The sequence below is a fragment of the Urocitellus parryii genome, chromosome 10, assembly GCF_045843805.1.
Source record: "Urocitellus parryii isolate mUroPar1 chromosome 10, mUroPar1.hap1, whole genome shotgun sequence".
Taxonomy (NCBI): Eukaryota; Metazoa; Chordata; class Mammalia; order Rodentia; family Sciuridae; genus Urocitellus; species Urocitellus parryii.
Window position 1 is genome coordinate 105,825,477 of NC_135540.1, and position 24,898 is coordinate 105,850,374.

Genomic DNA, 24,898 nt, shown 5'->3' on the forward strand with positions numbered 1-24,898 from the left:
AAAAATTTCAAATTAAATAGTCTTATCCAAGCAAGTAGAAAAGAATTTTTTAAAACCCTCTAAATTAAACACTGTGATTCTGTGATTCCCCAGATACTGAAGAGTAAGAAAATCTTAAGGACCCCAAGAGAAGCTCATCTGCAGATGAACAAGACTGAGACAAGCACACATTTCTCTTTGGCAACCCTCAATATCAGAAGACAATGAAACAATGAATTATTTTCAATCCAAGAATCCTAGATTCAGATACATTGTCATTAACTGTGAAGGCAGGAAAAAATAATTTTCTGACATAAAAATACTTTGCTTTCCATTCAGCTTAAGGACGTTCACCAAAACAATATGGTTCATTAGGAAAGAAAAATTGGGGACTTAAAGAAAATATAGATCCAACTGAAGAGAGCAGTGGAAGGAATTTTGGCTGATGGCTGTGCAGATAGGCCTAGAGAACAAACTGCCACAGTGGAGTATTCTGGGAATGGGGAAAAGCATGAACTACAAAGATAGGACAGGGTATTCAAGGTTAGAATAGTTTAAAGCTTGTTCAAGAAGATAATAAAAATACTAAAGAACAAAAAACATGATTGAGCATTCTAAGAAGAAATAAAATCTTCTTTGTGAATAAGTAAATTGTGAATAGTTACATACTTAACAATGATGTAAATAGTATAGATTGAGTTTGAACTTTTAGAATCAAATATAGCAAAAACAGATAATACTGAATCATGGTTATGGAATAAAAGTAGTGCTACCAATTTTGAGCAGATAAACGTAAAACACAGATGATTTAAAAGATGAAAGGGGGAAAAAGAAATAAAGGGAAGGATCAGGGACTTAATATCCTCTTCTTAGAACTTGAACAGCCATATGATACCTTCAGTGGTTGACAGCAAAAAAGAAAGCTTTGGCATGTAATGTAAGTTTTAAAGATAACCAATAAGTGGGGAAAGAAGGTGTTGAACTCTTTTGTCTGCTTTTGGGCTGTGTGATGATCTTTTTGTTGGTATCTTCCTACCTCTTTTTACAGCTTTCTATCATTCTGGTGGGTAATTCTGGTGAGATCTCCTGAGAAATAGATGTAAACACATATGCTCAGGGTAGCCATTTGAGCCTTTTGTACATTATTAACAAAACTCCTAAACCATTCTTCATATACGGAATTCAGGCTGTTTTCTGTTAACTGTTGAATTAACACTCAAAATTTATTGAATGGTGAAGTGAATAATTTTAGCAGAATTGCCTGCTTTGGAAGGGAAAATTTTTGTTTTGCAAAATCACGTGCAAGGTGTCAAGGCTTATGATTGAGATGTGTGTGTGTATGTGTGTGTGTGTGTGTGTGTGTGTGTGTGTGTGTATATGTGTATATATGTATATATGTATATATGTATGTATGTATAAAATTGGCAGTAGCCTGTTAAAAAATCTATTCAACCTTGTAATCAGAGCACAAACCAAACAACAAGAATCTTGATAAAAATACTAGTATATTTAGAAAGACGTAGTCAATTTCTATAGGTAAATGTTAGAGGAAATGTAGGACTTAATGTGGATGAAAGAATTGAAGGTAGCTCATTGCAAGGTGGTATGAGAGGAGTTGAGGTTGTTTAGTTATGGAAGCAAAAGCAAAATGAACTGAAGATCAGGGCAAATCCAACAGGAAACATTTTAAGATAGGGCATGTGGCCAGCAGAGCCAAGAGGAAGAGCTGGGAATGAATGGGCATTTCATGCAATACTTAGTTTCTTCTGTGGCTTGCAGAATCCAGCTGTGCTCATTTACTTTGTGTTCAGTTGCTGTTATTTGGTGATACCAAATATTAAAATAATGAGGAAAAAAAATCACAAATCAACAGGTGTGACTTTTGTGAAATGTTAATATTATCCTGTTTTGCCAATTGTGTATGAAATAATGAACCAGAGTCTTAGAAGAGTATATTATATTTAAATATTCCCATATGCTTTGTTTTTATCATATTAGAAAATTATTGAGAAAGGAGAAAAATGAAATGCCAATATTTGATTTCTGGGGATGTGAGTCTTAAAAATATAAAGTCTGTACACATTGGGTTTTTCATTCATTTTTGTGGGAATATGATGAATGAAAAATGTGCAATGACAGTATGGTTATATGTTATATCAAGAGATTTTTTTAAAAATAGCTAAATGTACTATTTTTAGACAAAATTTTCATTGGTTATTATTTGTTCCCACCACAACAGTTATGGGATTAAATCATACATGGCACCAACAAAATACTCTTTATTTTAAGAATGCCAATAGAGAATTAAATATATGTAGGTAATTTACTTAATTTTACTAAGTCACAAAACAGGTTGAACAAACTATAATTTATTATGTATGCAGTAATGGGAAGAATAATCTCCATAATTCATTTGAATTTAACTGAATTCAATATTGAAAGGGTTTTAGAGAATATTAAAATACAATACTAAATTATTTTATTTTCCAGATCTGTACCCTTTCCCCTAAAAGATAATTATATTTCAGTAAGAGTTTTTAAAAAATGTATAGAATTGGTGATAAGCTTTGTATTTTTCTCTTAACTAAATTGAAATCAGAAGTTTATTTCTTAAAATTAAAAAAAGAAGAATAAACCTCAATAGCATTTCTTGCTTGAAAACCACTTTTCAAATGTGAAATTGTCACTTTTCAAAGAGTTACTATACTTTATGCAATTTTGATATAAAATAATCCTTGTTTTATAGCTTTTAAAAATGTGTTGCAAAGCCTTCTGGGTTGACATTTTAAAACCACCATATAAATCTGCCTGACAAGTTATTTTTTTTCCTTTTTTAAAAGTAAGGTATGGATAAATGTTCTGTGCTTTACTTTTCAACACCTGGTTCTAGTTGCTCATTGTTTTAGTTGATGTGAACTTATAAGAATCTTTATTCAAGTCATTAATCTTACTACAACATTTTTGGTAGCCAATTCATTGATTTCCATTTTTTGGAATTACATTTTTTGTGATTAAATTAGAATTTTGAAAATGCCATGTCACAAGCCTATATTTTAAGGCATTTTTGTGAAATACTTTTTTATTGAATTTCAGTTGGCATGTTATAAATTATTAGGAAATATCTAATGAAGTGTTTGTGAGAAAAGGATTTACTGTGCAAATAGAGCAGGAATGGTGAATAATTGCAGAGTTCACAGTGTTGTGCTCTGTTGGCATTTCCTGTTATGAAATAACCCACTTTGTTTCTTTAGATCACATGCCTTATGTGGGAAGGTAGTATTATATAAACCTGAGTGACTGAGTCTGACTCTTAGCCAGGAAAAGCTAACAGTAAAAAGTTTGCCTATGTTTTTTAACTGAAGACACTCTTACCTTTAAAATGTACATATGGTAGGGCTGGGGCTATGGCTGGTGGTAGGGAGCTTGCCTAGCATGTGTATGAAATAACAACTAAACATACTTGAATTTCAGTATCAAAGAACAGCCCACAAGGAGGAGGTGGGTAAAATGAATAGGTATGATTTGCTTGAGTTCCAGCTATGTTGATCCCATTGCTTTCTTTATGCCTGATGGTGGAAATCTGGTGTCCAGCGACATCATGCAAAGTACCAGTGAATGGCAGGGATGAAGTTTAAGATTAGAGAGTGGCAGTGAGTGAGTCAAAGACTGCTATGGGAAGAAATTGGACTTAGGGGGTCTGGGGGAATGAATTAACAAATTGTTGTGTGCATGTGTGTCTATGTGTATCTTGTACAATCTCTAACCTTTTCTATCTGGGTGACTAGTATAGCAAATGTGCTACATGTCATACCAAACCTTTTCTTCTGATATTTCATTGTCTAGTGTTTTGCCACCCAATTTCTCCATACATTTTTGTTCCATGTAACAGACAGTTTTTATCCTCACGAGTATTTATGAACCCACTGATATCAATGATAAAATTTAAGCTATAGTCATAACATATTTCTTCTCTTATTTTATGTTATACCTATAATTAGGAATCTGACCTTTTGGATTCCTATATCATATATCATGGAGTGGTAATCTGAAGTTCTAGCTATAGTCACATAAAACTGATATTTATTTGAAAATTGTTTACAGTATATCACAGGATTTTAAAATGTATTCTACTGGCCATATGACCTTGGTTTGGTCCCTTAATATCTGTTTTCTTACTTGAAAAATGCAGGCAACATCTTTGCTGTTGTTCCTGTTGGGAAGATTACAGCAGCTTAGGAAAGCGTGCAGTCAGTTCTAAAGTTCTGTGCAAATATAAGACAATGGTGTTTTTCATGGCATCTTCTCATTATTTTTCCTACTCCCAGAAGAGGGTATGCTGATTAATTATTATGTTTCTCCAGGGAGAGTCTCGCCAGGACAGCTTACATCCTATATTCAGCTCTTCAAGACCAATCTCAAAGCTCTAAGGAATCATTGTGGACTCCTGCAGCTTGGGCTGGCCACAGTTCAAACTTTGAAACACCCGCAGACAGCCAAGTGGGACAACTTTCTAGCTTTTGAAAGGCTCCTTCTCCAGGTATGTTGCTATGGGAGCTTTTGACTTCCAGGGAAAACTTTGATGTTTACTAGAGTTTCAGTAATGTATTGTTGACACGTGTGCTGCATCACATTCAGTAAGCATCTCCAAATTAAAATTTGATAGAAATTTTTGCCAGACCTGTTTCTAGAATTTTTTTGACAGTGACGTCTTTGGCTTCTCAATTCTGGGAATATTTTTTGAATGTTTGACTCACTTTTGGAAACCTCCTTTCAATTTTGTGCCATTTGGACCTTTCTTGATCTTCATGGCATCTTTATTCAATCCTTTCCATTTGTCCTTTAAAATAGCACTGCTATTTACATTTTTTCTGATACTACTTAATCTCTAATCTTTAAACAACATAGAGCATGCACCTTAATGATGTTTAGCAAAAGATGAAGAGAGATGAACTCCATTTGTAGTGTTTATGCAGAAATTTGTACATGGAGGGAAACTTTTTTAAAAAGACATTTTTTATATTATAAAATATAAATTATACTGTGCTTTAAAAATTATAAAATATTGTTAAATTATAAAATATTGTTAAAGTATAAAGTACTGTAAAATATAAACTCAGGTGAAAGGACAAACGTCTATGGACTCTATATATAGTCTCAGTGTAATTTACCATTTAAAAATATTTATCTTTTACCTTTGTTTCACTAAAGAAATACAACTAGAGATAAAGTTGAGGCATCCTTGTTACTGAACCCTTCTCTGATTTGATTCTCCATTTACTTTCTCCAGAGGTATTTTTGTAAGTATTTACTTTTCATAAAGAATACAGAATATTGTGTTATAGGTTTTAATTTTTACCTAAGTGACATAATACTATAAATATTCCTAAACTACTTGCTTTTTCCTCTGAATATTTTATTTTTAAGATAACCCAATATGCTCTATTTAAGGTTCTAGTTTGTTCATTTAATCCATACCACGAATATACAATTTATTTATCTAATCCACATTGATGTTTAGTTAAGCTGTTCAACCGGTGCTTTTGTGTATGTGTGCGTGTGTGTGTGCGCGCGCCTGCACATATTCATGTATATAAATAAAAATGATATGAATAAAACTAAACCATTTTTATAGTTGTTCATCACTGTTTCTTTGTATAGATTTGCAATTCTTGGACTACTGATGAAGCTTGATCATCTTATCTTTTATTTTTGGCTATTTAATTTTCTCTACTCTGAATCATTCATTCTTGTATTTTGCCTATTTTTTATCTGTTGTGTCACGAAAATCTGGTTTGACATTTTATATGTTAGACTTTTTAAAGTTATATCATGTAAATACTCTCTCAGATCGTTGTCTTTCAACTTTAATTTCTATATGTTTTATTATATAAAAGTTTAAATTTTAACATATAAGTAATATGTTAAATATTATTCTTTATAGTTTGTGTTTATGTTTTATATTATTAATCCTTTTCTACCCCTAATTTCTAAATATATTGTTTGGTATTTTCCACTGTAAATTAACTTCTATTCTTGACATATGAATTTTTAATCTATCTGGAATTTATTTACATTTATGATATAATTAGTATCTATTTTTTGTCTTCCACATAGATAGCCCAATCTCCCTATACTATTTATGGAATACTCTATTATATTATAGATTACTTCTCTAATAGTCATTTTTCACTTTCTCATGTTGGCAGAATACCAATTTTGTTTCAATTTTTGTTTTCCATATGGTTCAGGCAAATCCTGTTTGATCTCAGATTACCTTGCTCTTCCTATTTCCATACTTGGTGATTGATATAGCAGTTCTAGGCACAACGAGGCAAAGGGAAGTTTACTGGAGGTGTTTCTAGGGAGGGTTTTCTTTTGTCTTGATAGAAAAGATATACAATATAGAAGCAAGTCACTTTTTCTGCCTCCTAATGTATGTTTGTGACACTCTACACACTTTGTGATAAGAAGGGAAGCTCACTGGCATCCTGAGGAAGACAGAACCATCTGGGTCCTAAGTGATGACTTTGAGCATACTTCAAAATATCTTGCTCTGTGACATGATAATTGTGCTTGGTTGCTATGACAAAAATATCTGACAAGGACAATGTAGAAGAGGAAAAGTTTAATTTGGGCTCATGGTTCCAGAGGTTTTAGTCCATGGTTAGCCACCTCCATGGACCTGAGATGAGGCAGAACATTATGGTGGAAGGGGTGGGGGAGGAAAGCTGCTCCAATCCTGGCAGCCAGGAAACAGAGAAGGAGACAGGGTCAAGACATAACCTCTGAGAGAATACCTCAGTGACCACTTCCTCTAGGCACGCCCCACCAGCCTACAGTTACCACCCCCTTTAAAATGATCCCCATCAAATGGATGAATCTACTGATAGGTTACAGCTCTCATAATCTAATCATTACACCTCTTAATTCCAGCAGAGCTTTTGGGAAACTCTTTTTTTTTAATTTTGAAAGTTTTACTCATATAAACATATTTGATAACAAATATAATTGACTTTTTTTCTCATTTGAGTAAAGTTTTAAAATAATTAAATTTTGTGATGTTTTGTTTTGATACATGTATAAATGTGTAATGTTCATATCAGATTAAACATAATCTCTCTCTTCAAACGTTTGTTATTCCGTGATGGTGTAAACTTTCAAAATCCTTTCTTGTAGCTTTTCAAATGTGTATAGCATGTTACTGTTATTTACAGTCACCCTACAATACAATATGCCCCAGAACTTCTAGCTTTGATCTAACTGTAACTTAGTGGCCACTGACTCTTTTTTTTTTCCAGTCTTTTTAAAATTTGTTCTACTTAGTTATACATGTCAAAAGAATGCATTTTGACACATCATACATAAATGGAGTATAACTCATTCTTCTGTTCGTACATGATGTAGAGTTACATCAATTGTGTAATCATATATGTACTCAGGATAATACTGTGATTCATTCTACTATTGTTCCTACCCCTACATCCCCACCCCTCCCTTCACTCCCCTCTGTCTAATACAAAGTACCTCTGTTCTTCCCTCCCCATCCCCTACAATTGTGAATTAGTATCTGCATATCAGAGAAAACATTTCAGCCTTTGGTTCTTTGGGATTGGCTTATTTCACTTAGCATGGTATTCTCTAGTTTCATTCATTTACCAGCAAATTCCATAATTTCATTCTTTAAGGCTGAGTAATATTCCATTGTGTATACATGCCACATTTTCTTTATCCATTCTTCTGTTGAAGTGCACCTAGGTTTGTTGTGGGACACCTTTATCCAAACTATAACAATTATTATTCTATTACTTAAGCCATTTTAGTTGATGTTCTATTATTTTTAGCCAAAATATATTTATCTTTTCCACATTGATATATAATGTATTAAGCTGCCATGTAAAGTAGGTTATAGTTTTTAGTTTCTAGTCTATTTTATTGGTCAGGGATTTTGAGTCCATATGTCCAGTGTTATGCTCTTCTCTGAAAAAGAGATTTATTAGATTTGTGCATAGGTATTCTAAAGACTTTAATGCTATTTTGAATTTTTTTTTTAATTCAATTTTATGTAGTTGATTGCTGGCATTAAAGAATAGCTCAGCTTTTGGATAGTGATTATGTACCAAAAAAACTTGTTTCCTTACTTCTTGCCATTATTCATTTATTCCTTTAGATCTTTTATGTAGACAATAATATCACATGCAAATAATGGCAGTTTTATTTTTTCCTTTTCAATTTTGCTACCACTTTCTTACTTTAGTACATTGACCAGGAACACTAGGCCACTGCTAAAAACAGGTAGTGATGTTAGGCATCTTCATCTTAATTCTGACTTTAAAGAAATGTTCCAGAATTTTATGATTAGATATTATATTTTCTGAGGTTTTATTTTATTTTTTAACATATATATGTTAAAATACATATAATATAATATATAATATATATTTATATATTTTGTTGTAGATGAACACACTACATTTATTTATTTATTTATTTGTTCATTTATTTTTTATGGCACCGGGGATTGAACCTAGTGCCTCATGCATGCTAGGCAAGTGCTCTACCACTGAGCCACAATTTCATCCCCTTATTTTATTTTTAATCAGGCTAAGGAAATTCTATCCTAATTCTAATTCTAGCTTGATGAGGTTTTTGTGTTTGTTAATTCAACTAGTATTGAATTTTATGTTATGCAGATTTGGAAATTTTAGGTGACTATTTCATTATTCTCCCTTAATCTGTTAATATGATGAATTGTACTTCAAAAATTTTAAATGTTAAATAGTCTTTATTGTATTCCTGGTCCTACACACAACACAATGGTATGTTTCCACACACACAAACATTGCTGGATTTAGTTGCTGTCCCCTAGCCTTTGCATGGAGAGAGACCTTCTGATTCTGATAAGCCAAGCAGGGCTGCTGTTGCATAATCCCATCTCTCTGATCCTCTCCCCAGCATGTCTTCTTTACCACTTTTGGTCCCTGATAGTCATGTGGACACCTTCCTCAACTTGCTTAGGTTCTTGTACTTTGCACTGGGACTTGCCTGCCTCATCCTTCATGTGGATGCCCCCTCTATTTCCTTGGGTTTCAATAACCTGCACTAGGCCTTGGCATATCTGTGCATAGAAAACCTCCTCACTAGCTTTGGCCCTGGTCTCTTGCACTGGGATGTGATTGCCTCTTCGATAGACATCCTCTGCACTCTGATAAGAGAGGGAGAGGGAGAGGGAGAGGGAGAGGGAGAGGGAGAGGGAGAGGGAGGGAGGGAGGGAGGGAGGAGAGAGAGAGAGAGAGAGAGAGAGAGAGAGAGAGAGAGAGAGAGAGAGAGAGAGTTTTTTTAATATTTATTTTTCAGTTATTGGTGGACACAACATCTTTGTTTGTAAGTGGTGCTGAGGATCAAACCCAGGCCGCACTCATGCCAGGCGAGTGCGCTACCACTTGAGCCACATCCCCAGCCCTGATAACCTGCTTTAAGTTACTTTTGCAACCTCCCTCTTACCCTTGCTCTACCAGGTGGACACAAACCCTCCACTCTGGAGAATGTAGCTCCAAAGTGAGAGTAGGTAGCCCCAAACCAAATAAAAGTGTTTCTAAACAAGACTAGATAGAGCTTTTCTCCTAAGAAAGATAATCTGTCAATTTATTAGAGGTTTTTGAAGAAATTTGACAAACTCTTAATATTTTAATTTATTTCTAATTAACATTCAGAATCTTTTGTTTCCTATTAGACTGTTAGACTACTAGATGAGAACACGATATTTGGTCTTTTTCTTTCAGCAAATAGAAAAAAGAAAAAAGGACTGGTGAAAAGAAGTAAACATTTAAAATACTAAGACTCCACTTTCATCCTAATTGCATATCACCCTGGCTAGCACTGTGTTAGTCATTTCTGGATCCTTAAAAGTTAGGGTTTTAGCATAGGCAAACTCATAAACTGGCCATTATAATTGCTCTTTGTCTATGAACATGCTTATTTTATACAGTATACACTCATCCATTAGTGTAACAGGTTATAATGTATGGTCAGCTGTCTCTTTTACAGATTTTGATTAGAAAATGGAGCATTTGAGTTTATTTTGAGCACGAGGGCAATGTTTAGCTTTTCCCAAGGGCTTGAGAGCCACTGAGAAAGCTCAGCTAATGTTAAAAATTGTTTATTTCTTTGGGGAGACTTATTTCTACTATTTTCTACCAGGCCTCCATTACTGAAACCTCAGTGTTGACTTTATGGCCTAAGTAACCTTATAGGCAACCTTGGTTAAGAAAAAGAAATCAGTCTTGGAAATCTACAATTCAAAATGTTTTGCAGAATTTCTTCGACTCACTGCTAGCTCATGGGTCACTGGTTCTGGTGATCTCACGCGAGTCAGCAACAGAGCGGAGGACTGTTCACAAGACTCGCATTTGACTTAGGCTCTTAAAAGTGATTTAGGAATTCTCTTAAGAAATAGCATTTTATATGTTCCAAGGAGGAACTCTGAAAATATTCACTTTTTTAGAGTTCCTCCTTTGAACATATAAAATGCTATATAAATATTTATTTATTATATAAATAATATATAAATATTCATTTATTAGCATAGGAATACATTTTAAAAAGCCAAAGGAAATAAAGTATGTTCATGACTCTTTTTTTCTCTTCAGTGTCCAAAATCACAGACAGTATTTTAGGCGGTGAGTATATGTATGCTAATTATCAAATCATTATGTTTCTGTTTCAAAAAGGAACAAGTTTAACTTGAACACAGAAACATTTGTGGTATTAATGAATGTGTTCCCAAAGTAGGTTTGCTTTCTTTGTTTTTTCTTTTTCTTTTAAATTACTTTTATTTTATCAGTTTATAATTAGGGCATCACACTGATTTTTAAAAAAAAATATTTAAATTCAATTTATTTTTAATGAATACATAAAAAATACAACTGCATGCATATTAATGGGATAATGTGATGTTTTCTACATGTATAAATTGTATAATGTTTAAATTAAGTTAAACACATCTCTTCATTTATCATTTCCTTATGGTGAAAACTCAAAATCCTTTTTTCTAACATTTTTGAAACAGTAAATTATTGTTACCTACAGTGTAAGAACACATCAGAATTTCTTACTCCCATAACTTTCCTTTCTAAGAGTACAGATTTACTTAATTTGTTGGTAATGACATGAAGAATACCTTTTTTATAGTGTAGCAAAGACTTTGAATTTATTTCCTCATCTAAGTAGGAAGAAAGCATTTACCCCCCTTTACCCCCCGGTGTTATTTCAGGATTGAGTGATATCATATGTCTGTATCACTAAGTTTCAGTGCCTGGCAAATACCAATTGCTCAATAAATGGTAATTATTATTATTTATTCTTTTAGCTGAGCCAAAATGTTTAAAATGCCAATTTATTTTATATGAGTAATCCCTTAATAATATTCTCACCTTAATATTGTTTTCCTAAATTAAAATTTATTGAGGAAGAATGAGTCTGTCACTTTGAAAAATGTTAATGTCTTTTTATATTTTGATATATGTTTGATAATGTTTAACAATGTTGTTTTTTAAACCTGCAATGTATAGCTGATGTTTTTATGCTAATTGTAACAGGAAAAACTTTTATTGAGTGTAGGATTATTTACTGTGGTTATAAAATACTAGCAGACTATATGAAGTAGAGGAAGCAGCTGTGTTTATGTTTCCTAAAGCACATGCTTTCTAAATATATGTATTATACATTTCTAGTTATTTCTTTAGGCACAAATTATATTTTACATCAAGAAATACAACTTGGAAAATGACTTTAAAATACAAGTGAATTATAAAGCCACTCAAGATAATACAGGTATAATATTGCTTTAGTTTTAAGTTTTATCTCTCTTTGCAATGAAACATAGACCATACTGTATCATTAGTTGCCAAAGTAGTTTTTCATAGGCAGGATTCATTTTTAAAATATATTAAATTTTAGATTACCTTTTTCTAAAACAAACTAAATTCACACAAACTAAATAATACTGTATTTGCTTGTTCTGTAACAATTTGGTGGGTTTTGCCTTTTGAGTTCTTTATTGCTTTTATTAGCTCTGAAGCCATATGGCTTGGCTTGAAAATAGAATAGCTCATTTTTGTGTTGTTCCTGACTTCACTATCCCCTTAGGTGGTCCTGTTTTAAAATATTTATTTATTTTTTATTGATTATAGTTAGGGTTGAATTTTTCTGGGAAGTTTTTACCAGTTAGTTTTCTGTGGGCAAGGACCTTAATATCCAGAGTCATTCAGCACCATGGTATGTTGTCACTTGCAAACACATCTGTTATATCATTTAAAAAAAAAAAAGTGAGGAAAGAACAGAGAAAGTTGATTTCCTAAACCAGACCTGGGCACTATTTATAGATGAGGGGAAGATTTTGATAGTATTTTTGCTGATAAGTCAAATTGTGAAATTTGCTTTTCACAAAACTGCTTCAGAATAACTGCAGGGGCAAGTATTGGAGCAAAACCATTTTCTCCCTCTCCTGATTTCCATAACGAAGGGTTTTCCTAGGCACACTCTCGCCTCTTTCTGACATTCTACTCCTTCCTCTCCTAGCAACAGAGGTGTTTTGTCTGGCTGGTAATTTTGGGATGGTTGGCCAGGCTCAACTCTGCTTTTATTGTTTTTGGAGGGTCCTTGAGCCACTCTTCAGGGTTAGGATCTGCTCTCACTGGGTAGCAGCTGCTGCTTCTTTCTCTACTCTTCTTTAGAGTGAGCTGGGAACAGGGGGTGGTCAGTCTGTCCTGTGCCTTCAGTGGAGGTCTGCCCTGGCCAAGGCATGCCTGTAACTGGGAGGAGAAAGTTGTCTGATTTTGAGTACCATATTGGCTTACAGACATTCCATCACTTAGTCTTGCTTATCTGTATTTTCATATGCAAATATGTTCATCTTCATACTTTATGAAGATTTATTTATCATAGCACAATACTAAATTGTTGGAGTTTTAAAATTTTCCAGACAAATTGAGAAAGTTCCAGATTAATGGCAGGAATTGAATCTGAGATCTGAGTAGCCTAACATATTTATTCCTCAAGTGTTCACATGATTAGACTCTTATTACTCCTCTGCTCCTTTTTGCAATTCAGAAAAACTGGGGGGCACTCTCATATAGGTAGGATAATTAATAAACATTACTAGATCTGGGGCTCAGTGTTAGAGCACTTGCCTCGCACACTTGAGGCACTGGATTTGATCCTCAGCACTACATAAAAATAGATAAATAAAGATATTGTGTAAAAAAAAAAAGAATTTAGTTTTAAAAAAATAAAATAAAGGTATTGTGTTCACCTACAACATATATATGTATAACTAGTAATATACATATTATATGATAATAACATGTTAATAACATTATATTATAACATAATAAATAAAAATATGTAACATATATATCATATAACATAATATATATATAACATATATAACAATAATAACAATATATGTTAATATATACATATTACTATTTTTCAGAAACATAAATCTTCTAATTACTTTCTCTTCTTTCCAGGGAAGCCTCTGCCCTCTAATTCATTGCTAGAGGTGTCATTCCAAAATGTGTAAAGAAAATGCTGAAAAACCTTTTCCAAAAGAAATTATTCTGTTGTATTCCATGTATTAGCCATCTTTTGAGCGTGTTATGTCTTCTAAACAGTGAAATTATAAAACCGAAACATATAATGTCTCTTGCTTATGCTGCAACTTATTTTGTAATGTGGATTAGAAATAAGCACCTTAGCACTATTTGTGCCATCACCAGGGATACAGGCCCAAACAGAATCTTGTAGGTTGGTCTGAGTACCTAAGTTTTGCATCAATAGTATTGCCTCTATAAGAAAGTCCTAGATTCTGATCAACCAATTTTCTTAAATACATTTCTTAAATTGCTGATTTGAACTTGTGAACTGCATAGCAGAGGTTGGACATGTCATGAATTTGACTGTGATTCTATTTGCTAGTATCAGAGTCAGGTTAAAAGCCAAGTCTGGGGGCTGGAGAGGTGGCTCAAGCGGTAGCGCGCTCGCCTGGCGTGCATGCGGCCCAGGTTCGATCCTCAGCACCACATACAAACAAAGATGTTGTGTCCGCCGAGAACTAAAAAAAAAATAAATATTAAAAAATTCTCTCTCTCTCTCACTCTCTCTCTCTCACTCTTTCTTTAAAAAAAAAAAAAAAAAAAAAAAAAAAAAAGCTAAGTCTGTCTGATGCTCAAGCCAGGCCCTTCACTACTATGCACTACTGGAATATTCGTCCTGGGGTAAGGCAACAGAATGGCTGTTGGCCACTTTCATACTTATTCTCAGGTATGAGGGAAAAAAAAGTTCTTAATACATGAAAGGTCTATAGAACTCATTAATAAAAGCTCAAATTTATATGTGTTTAAATTGATGATATTATGAGTTCCAGAATCACTAAAATGCAGTTTCCTACTAACTTGCTTTTCCTTGATCCTTGATCTATCTATAAGTTTGGCATTCAATGGCAATCATCAAAAATACAAATAATAATAAATGCTGGTGAGGATATGGGGAACATTGTTGGTGGAACTGTAAATTAGTACATCTGGAATGGACTTACCTGATGACCCAGCTATCCCACTTCTTGATATTTATGCAAAAGAATTAAAATCAGTATACTGTAGTGATACATGCATACCAATGTTTATAGCAGCACAGTTCACAATAGCCAAACTATGGAACCAGACTAGGTGTCCCTCCATAGATGATTGGATAAGACAATGTGGTAAATATACACAATGGAGTTTTACTCAGTCATAAAGAAGAATGAAATGTCATTTGCTGATAAATGGATAGAACTGGAGAATATCATGCTGAGTGAAATAAACCAGATGCAGAAAGTCATGGATTGAATGTTTTCTCCTACATGCAGAAGCTAGAGGAAAATAAGGAATTTTTTTTAAAAGGGAGGGATCTCATGAAAGTAGAAGAGAAACCAGTGAAGTAGAGGAAAGTGAATGAGGGGGAAGGAGGAGGGAAGGGGAAGGGAAGGAACAGAAGAATAAAATTAACCAAACTATTGTCATGTGCATGTATGAACATGTCACAATAAATTCTACTTTTATGTATAACTATAATGCACCAATTAAAAAATAAATAAAATGTTTATTAAAAATGTTTGGCATTCAAGTTAGATTTTCATCTTGAGTTTGTTTTCATCTTGAGTTTCCTTACCAAGCCTTTATTTCAACCTTAAGAGGCTTACACATTTTTAAAAATATTTATCATTCAATTTTACTGTTTTATGCAGAATATTTTATTATTGTTCTTCTCTAATGCATTAAAATATTATATTTTTGAATAATAAAGGAGAGAGACAAATGGAAAAATAGAGAAGCTAATATCCATGAACTTCTTGTTCCTTTACCCAGGATGGATACATTGCCAGATTTGGAGTTAGGTGAATTTGTGCCAAGCACCTGATTAGAAATGAGAGTCAAATGCATAGGCTCTGTGAACTATTGCTTTTAAACTGGGCTTGCCCTAGAAGCAGTGATATCATGTGTTATTCCAGCTGGAAGCCAGAGTTAGTAATCAGGCAAAGTAAATTCAAGGCTAACAATTTTAGTATTTTATGGGTCAACCAAAAAAGTTTCAAATACAGACTTTATGCCAGGGACTGAAGGTGAATGTGGGTGGGTTCTTCTGGGAAAAAACAAGAAGGGTACCATTCTGGTTTGCTTGACCAAGGGAAGTAATAATAGAGTATGCTGCCCTGCACTGATTCCATCTTCCATCTGAGCCACTCCCTCTAGCTGTTTGTACCAGGCTGGTCACCCTAGTGGTTGCTGAGATTTTTTTTCTCCTCTTTTAAACATCTGGATTCTTAAGTATGAATGTGGCTTGTCCCTTAGCTGGCTGACTATCTAGAGCACTTCTAGATATAATCATTCTGAGGGTGCTAGAACTTAGCTTAACACTAGTGAGTCTTGAGGCTAGACAGTAGTAGGTTTGAGTGTGAGCATAGATTTCTCCTCTGTTTTCCATTTTTTTTCCTATTCTCAAAGGCTAGATAGAGTGAGTTATTTATTGAGGTGTTTTGTTTGGCTTTGTTTTGGTCAAGGGCTGTTAATGTTCAAAAACTGGAGGAATATTTCAAGAAATATTCCAGTTCCTTTCTGGCCAGGGACATTGGGGATCTGGTTGAATCTGGCTTACCTGAAGTGGCTGACTGCATGTGTGTGCCTTGGCAGTCTCCTTTGTCACTTTTTACTTCTGAGTCAACGAGCTGACAGCAGAAGCGTGAAGTGTTGAATGGACACGGCTCACTCTGGATTTTTCTTTCCAGAGATTGTGGGTGCCTGAAGTGATGACTGTGGAATGACACAGAGCTGCACAGAGGGGCGCGCTTAAGGAGGACTATTTGTTATGTGTTTGTGGTGGGAGAAGTACTGGTTTATAACCTGCAGTCTGGTGTTGTGGTGTCATTTTACAAACATTATGGAAATACATCTTTAGAATGACATATCATTTTATGTTTGTGGAAAAAAAACCACAGTGACATTGGTCACACCATATATGTTAATAGGAGCCTTCCCTAACGCATATATAGGAAACACTATTTTTTAATCTTCCAATTTATTAAAAACATAGTGAATGAGCAAAATTAAATTCCCCAAAAGCCTATTCCAGGGGAAAATATGTGTTGAAAATTGATAGGCTGCCACATTGACTCATGGAGCTCTTGTAATCCATTCGTGTGATTTTTCTTAACATCTATGTTGTGGTTTTACAAGAGAGTACAAAAGTTTCCTTTTACTAGTTAGTTTATGTGGGGATGATGTAGTCTTTGTTTTTTGTAAGTTGATTTGTTTAATGTGAAAACAAAATGGGAACAGCATTTTCCATGAAGACAAAGATAGATATACATGACACTTATGGATAAGAAAAGTAACAGGATAAATGTGGTCAAAACGGGCCCTGGAAGAATATTTTTAATGATGTGCAGATATGTTATGTCATGTTAATGGAAAAATAGTTTATATGGATATGAAAAATAAAACTGCATATATACTATGAACTCATCTGTTATATAATTAAAAACATGAAGACAGTAGAAGGAGCTTAGGTGCTTCGAAAGAATTAATAGAAACATTGGATACACATCAAAATGATTATTGTAGTTATTTATGAGCAATAGGTTTTCCAGGTATATACTGCTGCGTGGCAAATTACCCTAAAATGCAGTGGATTAAAGTAAGAGTTTGGTTATAGTTCATGATTTTGTGTGGCAAGAATTCAGACAGAGCTCAGCTCAGCAATTCTCTGGCTTCACATGGCATCTACTGAGGTAACTTGGTAATACTCCCATGATGGAGGGAGGACCCAAGATGGCTTCTGCCACTTGTTTGGTATACTTGGCAGTCTCAGGGTAGTCCGACTTCTCAAGTAGAGGCTAAGTAGCCCAGAGAAATTGTTTTGGGGAGATTGGTAAAAACTACAAGCCTTCTTATAACTTGGCCTTGGAAGTTCCAGAACTTGAAGAGACTATCACAGAACCAAAGGGAAAAAATTAAACTTCACTTCCTAAAGGGGAAAAATGAAGAAATTGACACCATTTTCATCCTATCTCAGCTGAAATGAATAATTTTTATGTTCTTTGTGTTTCTGCAGGATCTGTGATATATTCTTTTTATACATTTGTTGGAGCTTTTAGAATATCAATTCTATAACCTTGAATGATACTTGCATAAAACAATTTGCATGGAGTATGCCATAGAGACCTCTATAAATGTCATCTTTCATCAGTATCTATCTTTGTTTTCTTCTTTTGAGAATAGAAAAGAATTGGTGAGGCATTTTGATTTGCATTTCTCTAATTGCTAGAGATGATGAACATTTTTTCATATAGTTGTTGATTGATTGTATATCATCTTCTGAGAAGTGTCTGTTCAGATCCTTGGCCCATTTATTGATTGGGTTATTTGTTTTTTTGGTGTTTAACTTTTTGAGTTCTTTATATACCCTAGAGATTAGTACTCTATCTAATGTATGAGGGGTAAAAATTTGCTCTCAAGATGTAAGCTCTCTACAGATTTTTTTTTTTTTTTGCTGAGAAGAAACTTTTGAGTTTGAATCCATCCCATTTATTGATTCTTGATTTTAATTCTTGCACCACAGGAGTCTTATTAAGGAAGTTGAGGCCTAATCCCACCTGATGGAGATTAGGGCCTACTTTTTCTTCTATTAGACGCAGGGTCTCTAGTTTTATTCCTAGGTTCTTGATCCATTTTGAATTGAGTTTTGTGCATGGTGAGAGATAGGGGTTTAATTTCATTTTGTTGCAAATGGATTTCCAGTTTTCCCAGCATTATTTGTTGAAGAAGCTATCTTTTATCCAATGCATGTTTTTGGCACCTTTGTCTAATATAAGATAATTGTAATTCTGTATGTTAGTCTCTGTGTCCTCTACTCTGTACCGTTGGTCTGCCAGTATGTTTTGGTGCCAATACCAAGGTGTTTTTGTTACTATTGCTCTGTAGTATAGTTTAAGGTCTGGTAAATGACAGCTATTATGAATACAAACAACAATAAGTGTTGGCAAGGATGTGGGGAAAAAGGTACACTTATACACTGCTGGTGGGATTGCAAATTGGTGCAGCCAATATGAAAAGCACTATGGACATTTCTTGGAAAATTGGGAATGGAACCACCATTTGATCCAGCTATCCCACTCCTTTGTTTATACCCGAAGGACTTAAAAACTACGTACTACAGGGACACAGCCACATCAATGTTTATAGCAGTACAATTCACAATAGCTAGACTGTGGAACCAACCAACCTAGATGCCCTTCAATAGATGCATGGATTAAAAAAAAGTGATATATATACACAATGGAATATTACTCAGCAATAAAAGAGAAAAAATCATGGCATTTGCAGGTAAATGGATGGAGTTAGAGAAGATAATGCTAAGTGAAGTTAGCCAATCCCCCAAAACCAAATGCCAAATGTTTTCTTTGATGTGAGGAGGCTGATTCATAGTGGGGTAGGGAGGGGGGACATGGGAGGAATAGATGAACTCTAGATAGGACAGAGGGGTAGGAGGGAAAGGGAAGGGGCATGGGGTTAGAAATGATGGTGGAATGTGATGGGCATCATTATCCAAAGTACATGTATGAAGATACAAATTGGTGTGAATATACTTTGTATACAACCAGAGATATGAAAAATTTGTGCTCTATATGTGTAATATGAATTATAATGCATTCCGCTGTCATATATAAATAAAAAAATAAAAAAAGAAAAGTATTGGTGAATTTATTTCTAGTGGCTCATTTTAAATGGTGTTAAAAAGGCATAATTTGGGGTAGGCAGGTCAAAACCATTTTCCATTAGCAGTTAACACTTAAACTATGTTCTGAAGGAAGGAAACTTCTTAGGGTGGTTAGGAAAGACATGCAAGGCAGTGAGGACTATACACACAAGGGCACAGTCCCAAAAGCACACAGTGGACCTCAGGACCTTTTACTGTGGCTGGGTTTTTAAGGTACACCTTTGTGGATAAAGGGCTGAAAGTGGGAGAGGAAGGATTAAATCCAAGAGTAAGTCAGAAACAGAATATATAGGCCTTTAGTGACTGATTTGCTGTAACAGATCCTTGAAAGTTCAAGCAAATAGAATTTAACTCTTTGACAGTTAAAGCAATCTTACTATCTGTTCCTGATTCAGTTTTCTTTCCTTTACCACAAATTTCATGTGAAAAAGACAGAATTTAGACCAAGCAATAAACTACATGTGGGTAAATTTTCTTTCAAACTAAAAAAAATGAGTTAGAGAAATGACTGACCAAGGCATATTTCTGTGTTTAAAAATAAAGTGATTTATTTATTTTTTCCAGAAAGTCAGTAGAAGCGCCATTTGTCCATCATCTTAGAATGATGTTGAGCTTATTAGCTCCTTTCTTACTGTCCCAGGGCTCTTGTGTGCATGTGCCATATGGGCTCCACATCTGGTGACCAGTCCATGCTCTTCTGGGGGGAAGAAAACAAAACTTCCTTTGAGGGACTACATAAATACATTTCTGTAGAATCTGCTACTGCCCGTGTCTGCAAATATCTGGGTCCCAAATTAAATGCATAAAGCTGAAGTTGTATTACTTTTCAAAGATAACAGTAACTAGATAGGACACTATACAAATTAGGGCTTTAAACTTTTTGGCACCAGATCTTTTCTCCTAGCATATTACTTGTGACTATACTTCTTTGATGTTTTGACATCTCTCTGAAATTATGATTAAATATGGTAACCAGAACTAGTACTGATTTGTACCGGGAAAATCATTTGGAATCAATATTATGGGGGAAAAATACTATTTGGAATAGGTCTTTAACTTTTAATGAATTTAATTGGTGTTAAAATTCCAAGTCTTTTTTTTTTTCTTCCTCTAGAACTGTCATTGAAGTACTTACCACAATAAGTTATTAAACAACAAAAAAGTTTTTAAAAAGTGAGTTCAAGATTTTATTAACAAAAGTTTATAACAATATTTTTTTAAACTTATCATAGATATCCACTCTCATATTCATAAAAGAATAGCCTTTTGGCAAACCACTCATGGTGGTATATTTACATAATTTAAAAATAATTTCTTTAGTCAAAGCCTTAAGAAGAATGTTGAAGTGTCTATGTATACAGTGGTTTTCTCTCTGCTGTTTGTGGTGGGGACACAGTCAGGATTCCATGTTTCAATACTATACACACACACACACACACACACATATGTATGTGTGTGTGTGTGTGTGTGTGTATATATATATATATTTTTAATTCACTGAGTCATTGTTGCTTCTTTTACTGTTTTAGAACATGATTAAAATCTGTACGTTTTCCTGTGTTGAAGAAACAAAAGGGTCTAAGGGGAAAGACATAATCCAGATGAGATAGTTATATAGGAACAGATTTTCGAGGTGTTAACTGATGCTGTGAAAAGCTGTTTCAGTAATGCTCCTAATGAGAAAACAATATGTTCAGGAAACTTGCTGATATTGAAATTTGACTCTTTCAACGTAATGTCAGGTACCCCAGGAACAAAGGGACACAGTCAGCGGAATCAGTTCCATGTGTGGAACTGAGCAGTTTTCTGTTGTGGTTCCTCTGCTGCCTCTTCTGGTAGCTTCTCATGGTGCTTGCTGGTGTTCAAGGCCTGGAAGTGTTGCCTGAGGTACAGAGCTTCTGCTCTCTCCCTGCTTCTTATTTTCTCATTTCCATCTTCCAGCAAAATTAATCTGGTTTTACTTTCATCCAATTTGTCTCCTGGAAGTGCTATTTTAATCTGAAACTGATTTTCTCTTATAGTATAATAAATCTTGATTTGAAATTTATATGGGCAATAAGTAAAAATGTAACTAAGCAATCAGTGCGATCATAAAAAAAAATCACTGAAGATCTGGATAATATCCATTAGATCAAAATCCATGGCAAATCACCATTGGAGAAGAAGTTAAGAGATGGGGTGATATTACCATTCCAGACTGTGGTAGTAATGTCAAGAATAAATTATTAGAAAAGTCTTTTAATTCATAAGACTTGGATTGAGTGGGGTTCTAATTTAATTTTACAATTTTTATTACAAGGCAAGATCTTGGCAAAATTAAAGACACACAAGTTAGTTTCAATAGGGCTCCTTTGATCAGGAATCAAAGGGGCTGATTTTCAGTCTTTAAATTCATTGCTCCTTAGTTTATCATTCTAATGAGATACTATTTTATTTCCTCTTTTCCTTGAAGAGAGTCAGCAGTGATCAATGTCACCTTACTCTTTTTTTCTTCATATTTTTATTAATATATTATAGTTGTACATAGTGGTGGGATTCATTATTCATACCTGTACATGCAAACAATGTGACAATATAATTTGCCAAAATCACTCCCCAGTATTTCTCCTTTCCCTCTGCTCCTCCCTCCCCCTGGTTGCTTACTCTACTCATCTCCTTTGATTTTCATGAGACTCCCCTACCTTTCTTTTTCTTTTTTCTCTCTAGCTTCTGCATATGAAAGAATCATAGAACCTTTCGATTTCTGAGTTTGGATTATTTTGCTTAACATTATGTTCTTGTTAAGGTGTGGATATGTGGTGTCTGCCAAAAACTCATGTGTGAGACAGTGCAATAATGTTCGGAGGTGAAATGATTAGATCACGAGAGTTGTGACCCAATCAGTGGACTAATCCACTAATAGGGATTAACTAGGTGGTAACTATAGGCACATAGGGTATGGCTGGAGAAGGTGGGTCAGTGGGAGTGTGCCTTTGGGGTTTTTATTTTGTTCCAAGTGAGAACTTTCTGATTGCCATGTTCTGAGCTATATCCCATCTCTGCAACCTTCTGTCATGATATTCTGCCTTACCTCAGGCCCAGAGCAGTGAAAATGAAGAAATGATATTTGAGCGGAGACCTGAATGAAGAGAGGCCATCTAGAGAGAGAATGCTCTAGATAGAGCAGGAAGGAAAGTGTATCCTCATGCAGGTTGGAGGCCACTGTTGGGCTGTATGCTAGAGTGGGGGCCTGAGCTTGGAGGTGTGGAGGGAAGAATGGATGGGCAAAGTTTGAGGCCTTATTGGCTCTGTTAGTTGTAGTAACCATTATTATTATTTTCACTTATATTTTGATCCTACATATCATAAAATAACACTAAACCTTAAAAACAAGGCATTATTAGTTGGATGAATGAGAAAATTTGAAGCAAAATTCCACTGTTACTCTTATATGCTTTGATATTTGCCTTAACATCTTAAGTGTATTTTAGCCTGAACTAGCATGAAGTTTTTGTATACGAACTCTTAAAGGTTTTTACAAAAGTTCTTTTTTCCCCCCAGGGTTGACTGAAAGCAGATAGACTTTGGAGGTCATACTTACTCTGGTTTCAATTTCAGACCCTTCTTGTATCAAATTCACATCCCTGAAGAGAAATGAATTAAGTTAGAGGCCTTTTTTCTTCCTCTATTCCAAAGTAGCTTTTAGAGGGTTTGTTTTGGTGCTGTGTATTATCAAGGGGAATTTTTTCCCTATACACCTGCAGCAATAAAACATAAAAGGATAGTGATCTTGAGTTCTGTCTTTACTCGTGTCTTTATGCTTATGCTAGAGATAATCATATCTAAAATTTTCTATGCAGTTGGGTTGTCTTGAGATATAAACTTTATAATAAAGGTAATGCTTTTTATACTAAACCTACTAAATAATTTTAATGCAGTCATCATTGCTGGAAAGTATGTATGTGTGCCATCTGTGTTTATACATACTTCATTTATCATTATTACTGAAGTGTTTCCATATTTTAAGTAGAACAAGCCATCCTGGTACATACAAGCTGAACATGTTCCTTGGCTGCCTTTCTACTTACACCTAGTTAACTATTTGGTTTTCTTTCATGTGTAGAATTTTTTAAAAAATTAACTATATTTGCTAACAAGATAGAAAAAAAGTAAAATGTGCTGGCTAAAATAAACAAACCAAATATACTGATGTCATTATTATAAATGAATTAAGGTTTCACCTGGGAAGTAGGATTTGAATGGTTCACTTGGTTTCCTTTTGAAAACTGCCACCATTTTAAGAGAAAAAATATTTCATGTAACAGTCGTATCACAAGAACTACTCTAAAGGTCCACTTATAATACAAACAGTTCTCCTTACACCTTAATTCTGATCTCCCACAACACACAAACACTCCCTCACTCCCTCGCTATCTCCTTAATATTTTATCGTGTTAGTCTCTGTTCATGTGTAATAGCTTCTTGCTCTCTTTTGATTTGGACACTGTCTGCAGCCTGTCCTAGATTGCGTTGTTGGTTTGGGAAGTGAGATGAGCCAAGTGATTGCTTCATGGTTTTGTCAGCTTGGGTGTGCTGAAGAGTACCCCAACGTGAACATGTATCCAACATTTGTATTGTTTTGACCCTTGCCAGTCCTGGCCCTTTATAGGTTATTCTATGTGGTTAACTTTACCAACTTTGGAGAAGGAAAGGAACATTTTATTTTGAGGGTAAGGGAATGTTTTCCCAACAGTGAATTGTATTAAGATCAGGGACTATTTTCCAATAGAAGGAACAGAGGTGCATGACTGGGCACTCTAAAATACAGCTGGAGAATATATTATCCAACCCAAATAGGGCAACTGAAGAGGGAAAGAAAAAGCAAAAGTGTAATAGTAAAATCCTAGGTAGAAATTGTCCTTGATGAACCTAGCATTCATAATCATTAGCTGGTGTTTTTGGCTCATTAGTATGTGGTTTAACCCAGTGGATCTCAAGCATTTGGGGCATAGGGCCCCTTTATGTTCTTGAAAATTGTTGTGGATGCCAAGAAACTTTTGTTTATATGGCTTATATCTACTGATATTAATAATTTTAGAAATTAAAGCAGAGCTATTTTATTCATTAAATATTATAATAATAAATGTTATTCACTAAAATAACAATATCTTATGAATGCCTAACATGAATATATTTTTAATGAAAATAATTACAGTTTTCAAAACATGTATTTAGTGAGAAGAATGGCATCGTTTTGTATTTTACACATCTCTTTAATACCTGTCTTAATAGAAGACAGCTGGATTCTCCTATCTGCATTCAATCATTTGTTGTATTATACACACAGAGCTTCTGGAAAATGTCACTGTATGCTCCTGAGAGACTGAGAGTGGAGAAGGCAAATAATGTATTAGTATTACTATGAAAATCATTTTGGCCTCAAGGACCCCCTGGAAAAGTCCCTAAGTGATTCCCTGACCACAGTTTGAGAACTCTTGGCCAAAGCAAATCTTCCCAACCACACTTAAGTATTAACCCATTGCATTTTCCACCTCCACGCACTTGTTATCCTAGCTATCTACAGTTTGGGGACTATAACCCCAAGCATTAGAGGCAAATAGATAGT

The 24,898-nt window shown here is 34.4% G+C and overlaps 1 protein-coding gene across 4 annotated transcripts in view; it reads left to right on the forward strand.

Moving 5' to 3' along the window:
* The window catches only part of Scfd2 (sec1 family domain containing 2), a 370,804-nt gene that overhangs the window by 62,037 nt on the left and 283,869 nt on the right, over positions 1-24,898 (forward strand). For all 4 annotated transcript variants that reach the window (XM_026385802.2, XM_026385811.1, XM_026385820.2 and 1 more), the window contains exon 4: positions 4,341-4,516. In XM_026385802.2, the coding sequence (XP_026241587.1) occupies positions 4,341-4,516 (176 nt within the window). The remainder of the gene's footprint in view (positions 1-4,340; positions 4,517-24,898) is intronic.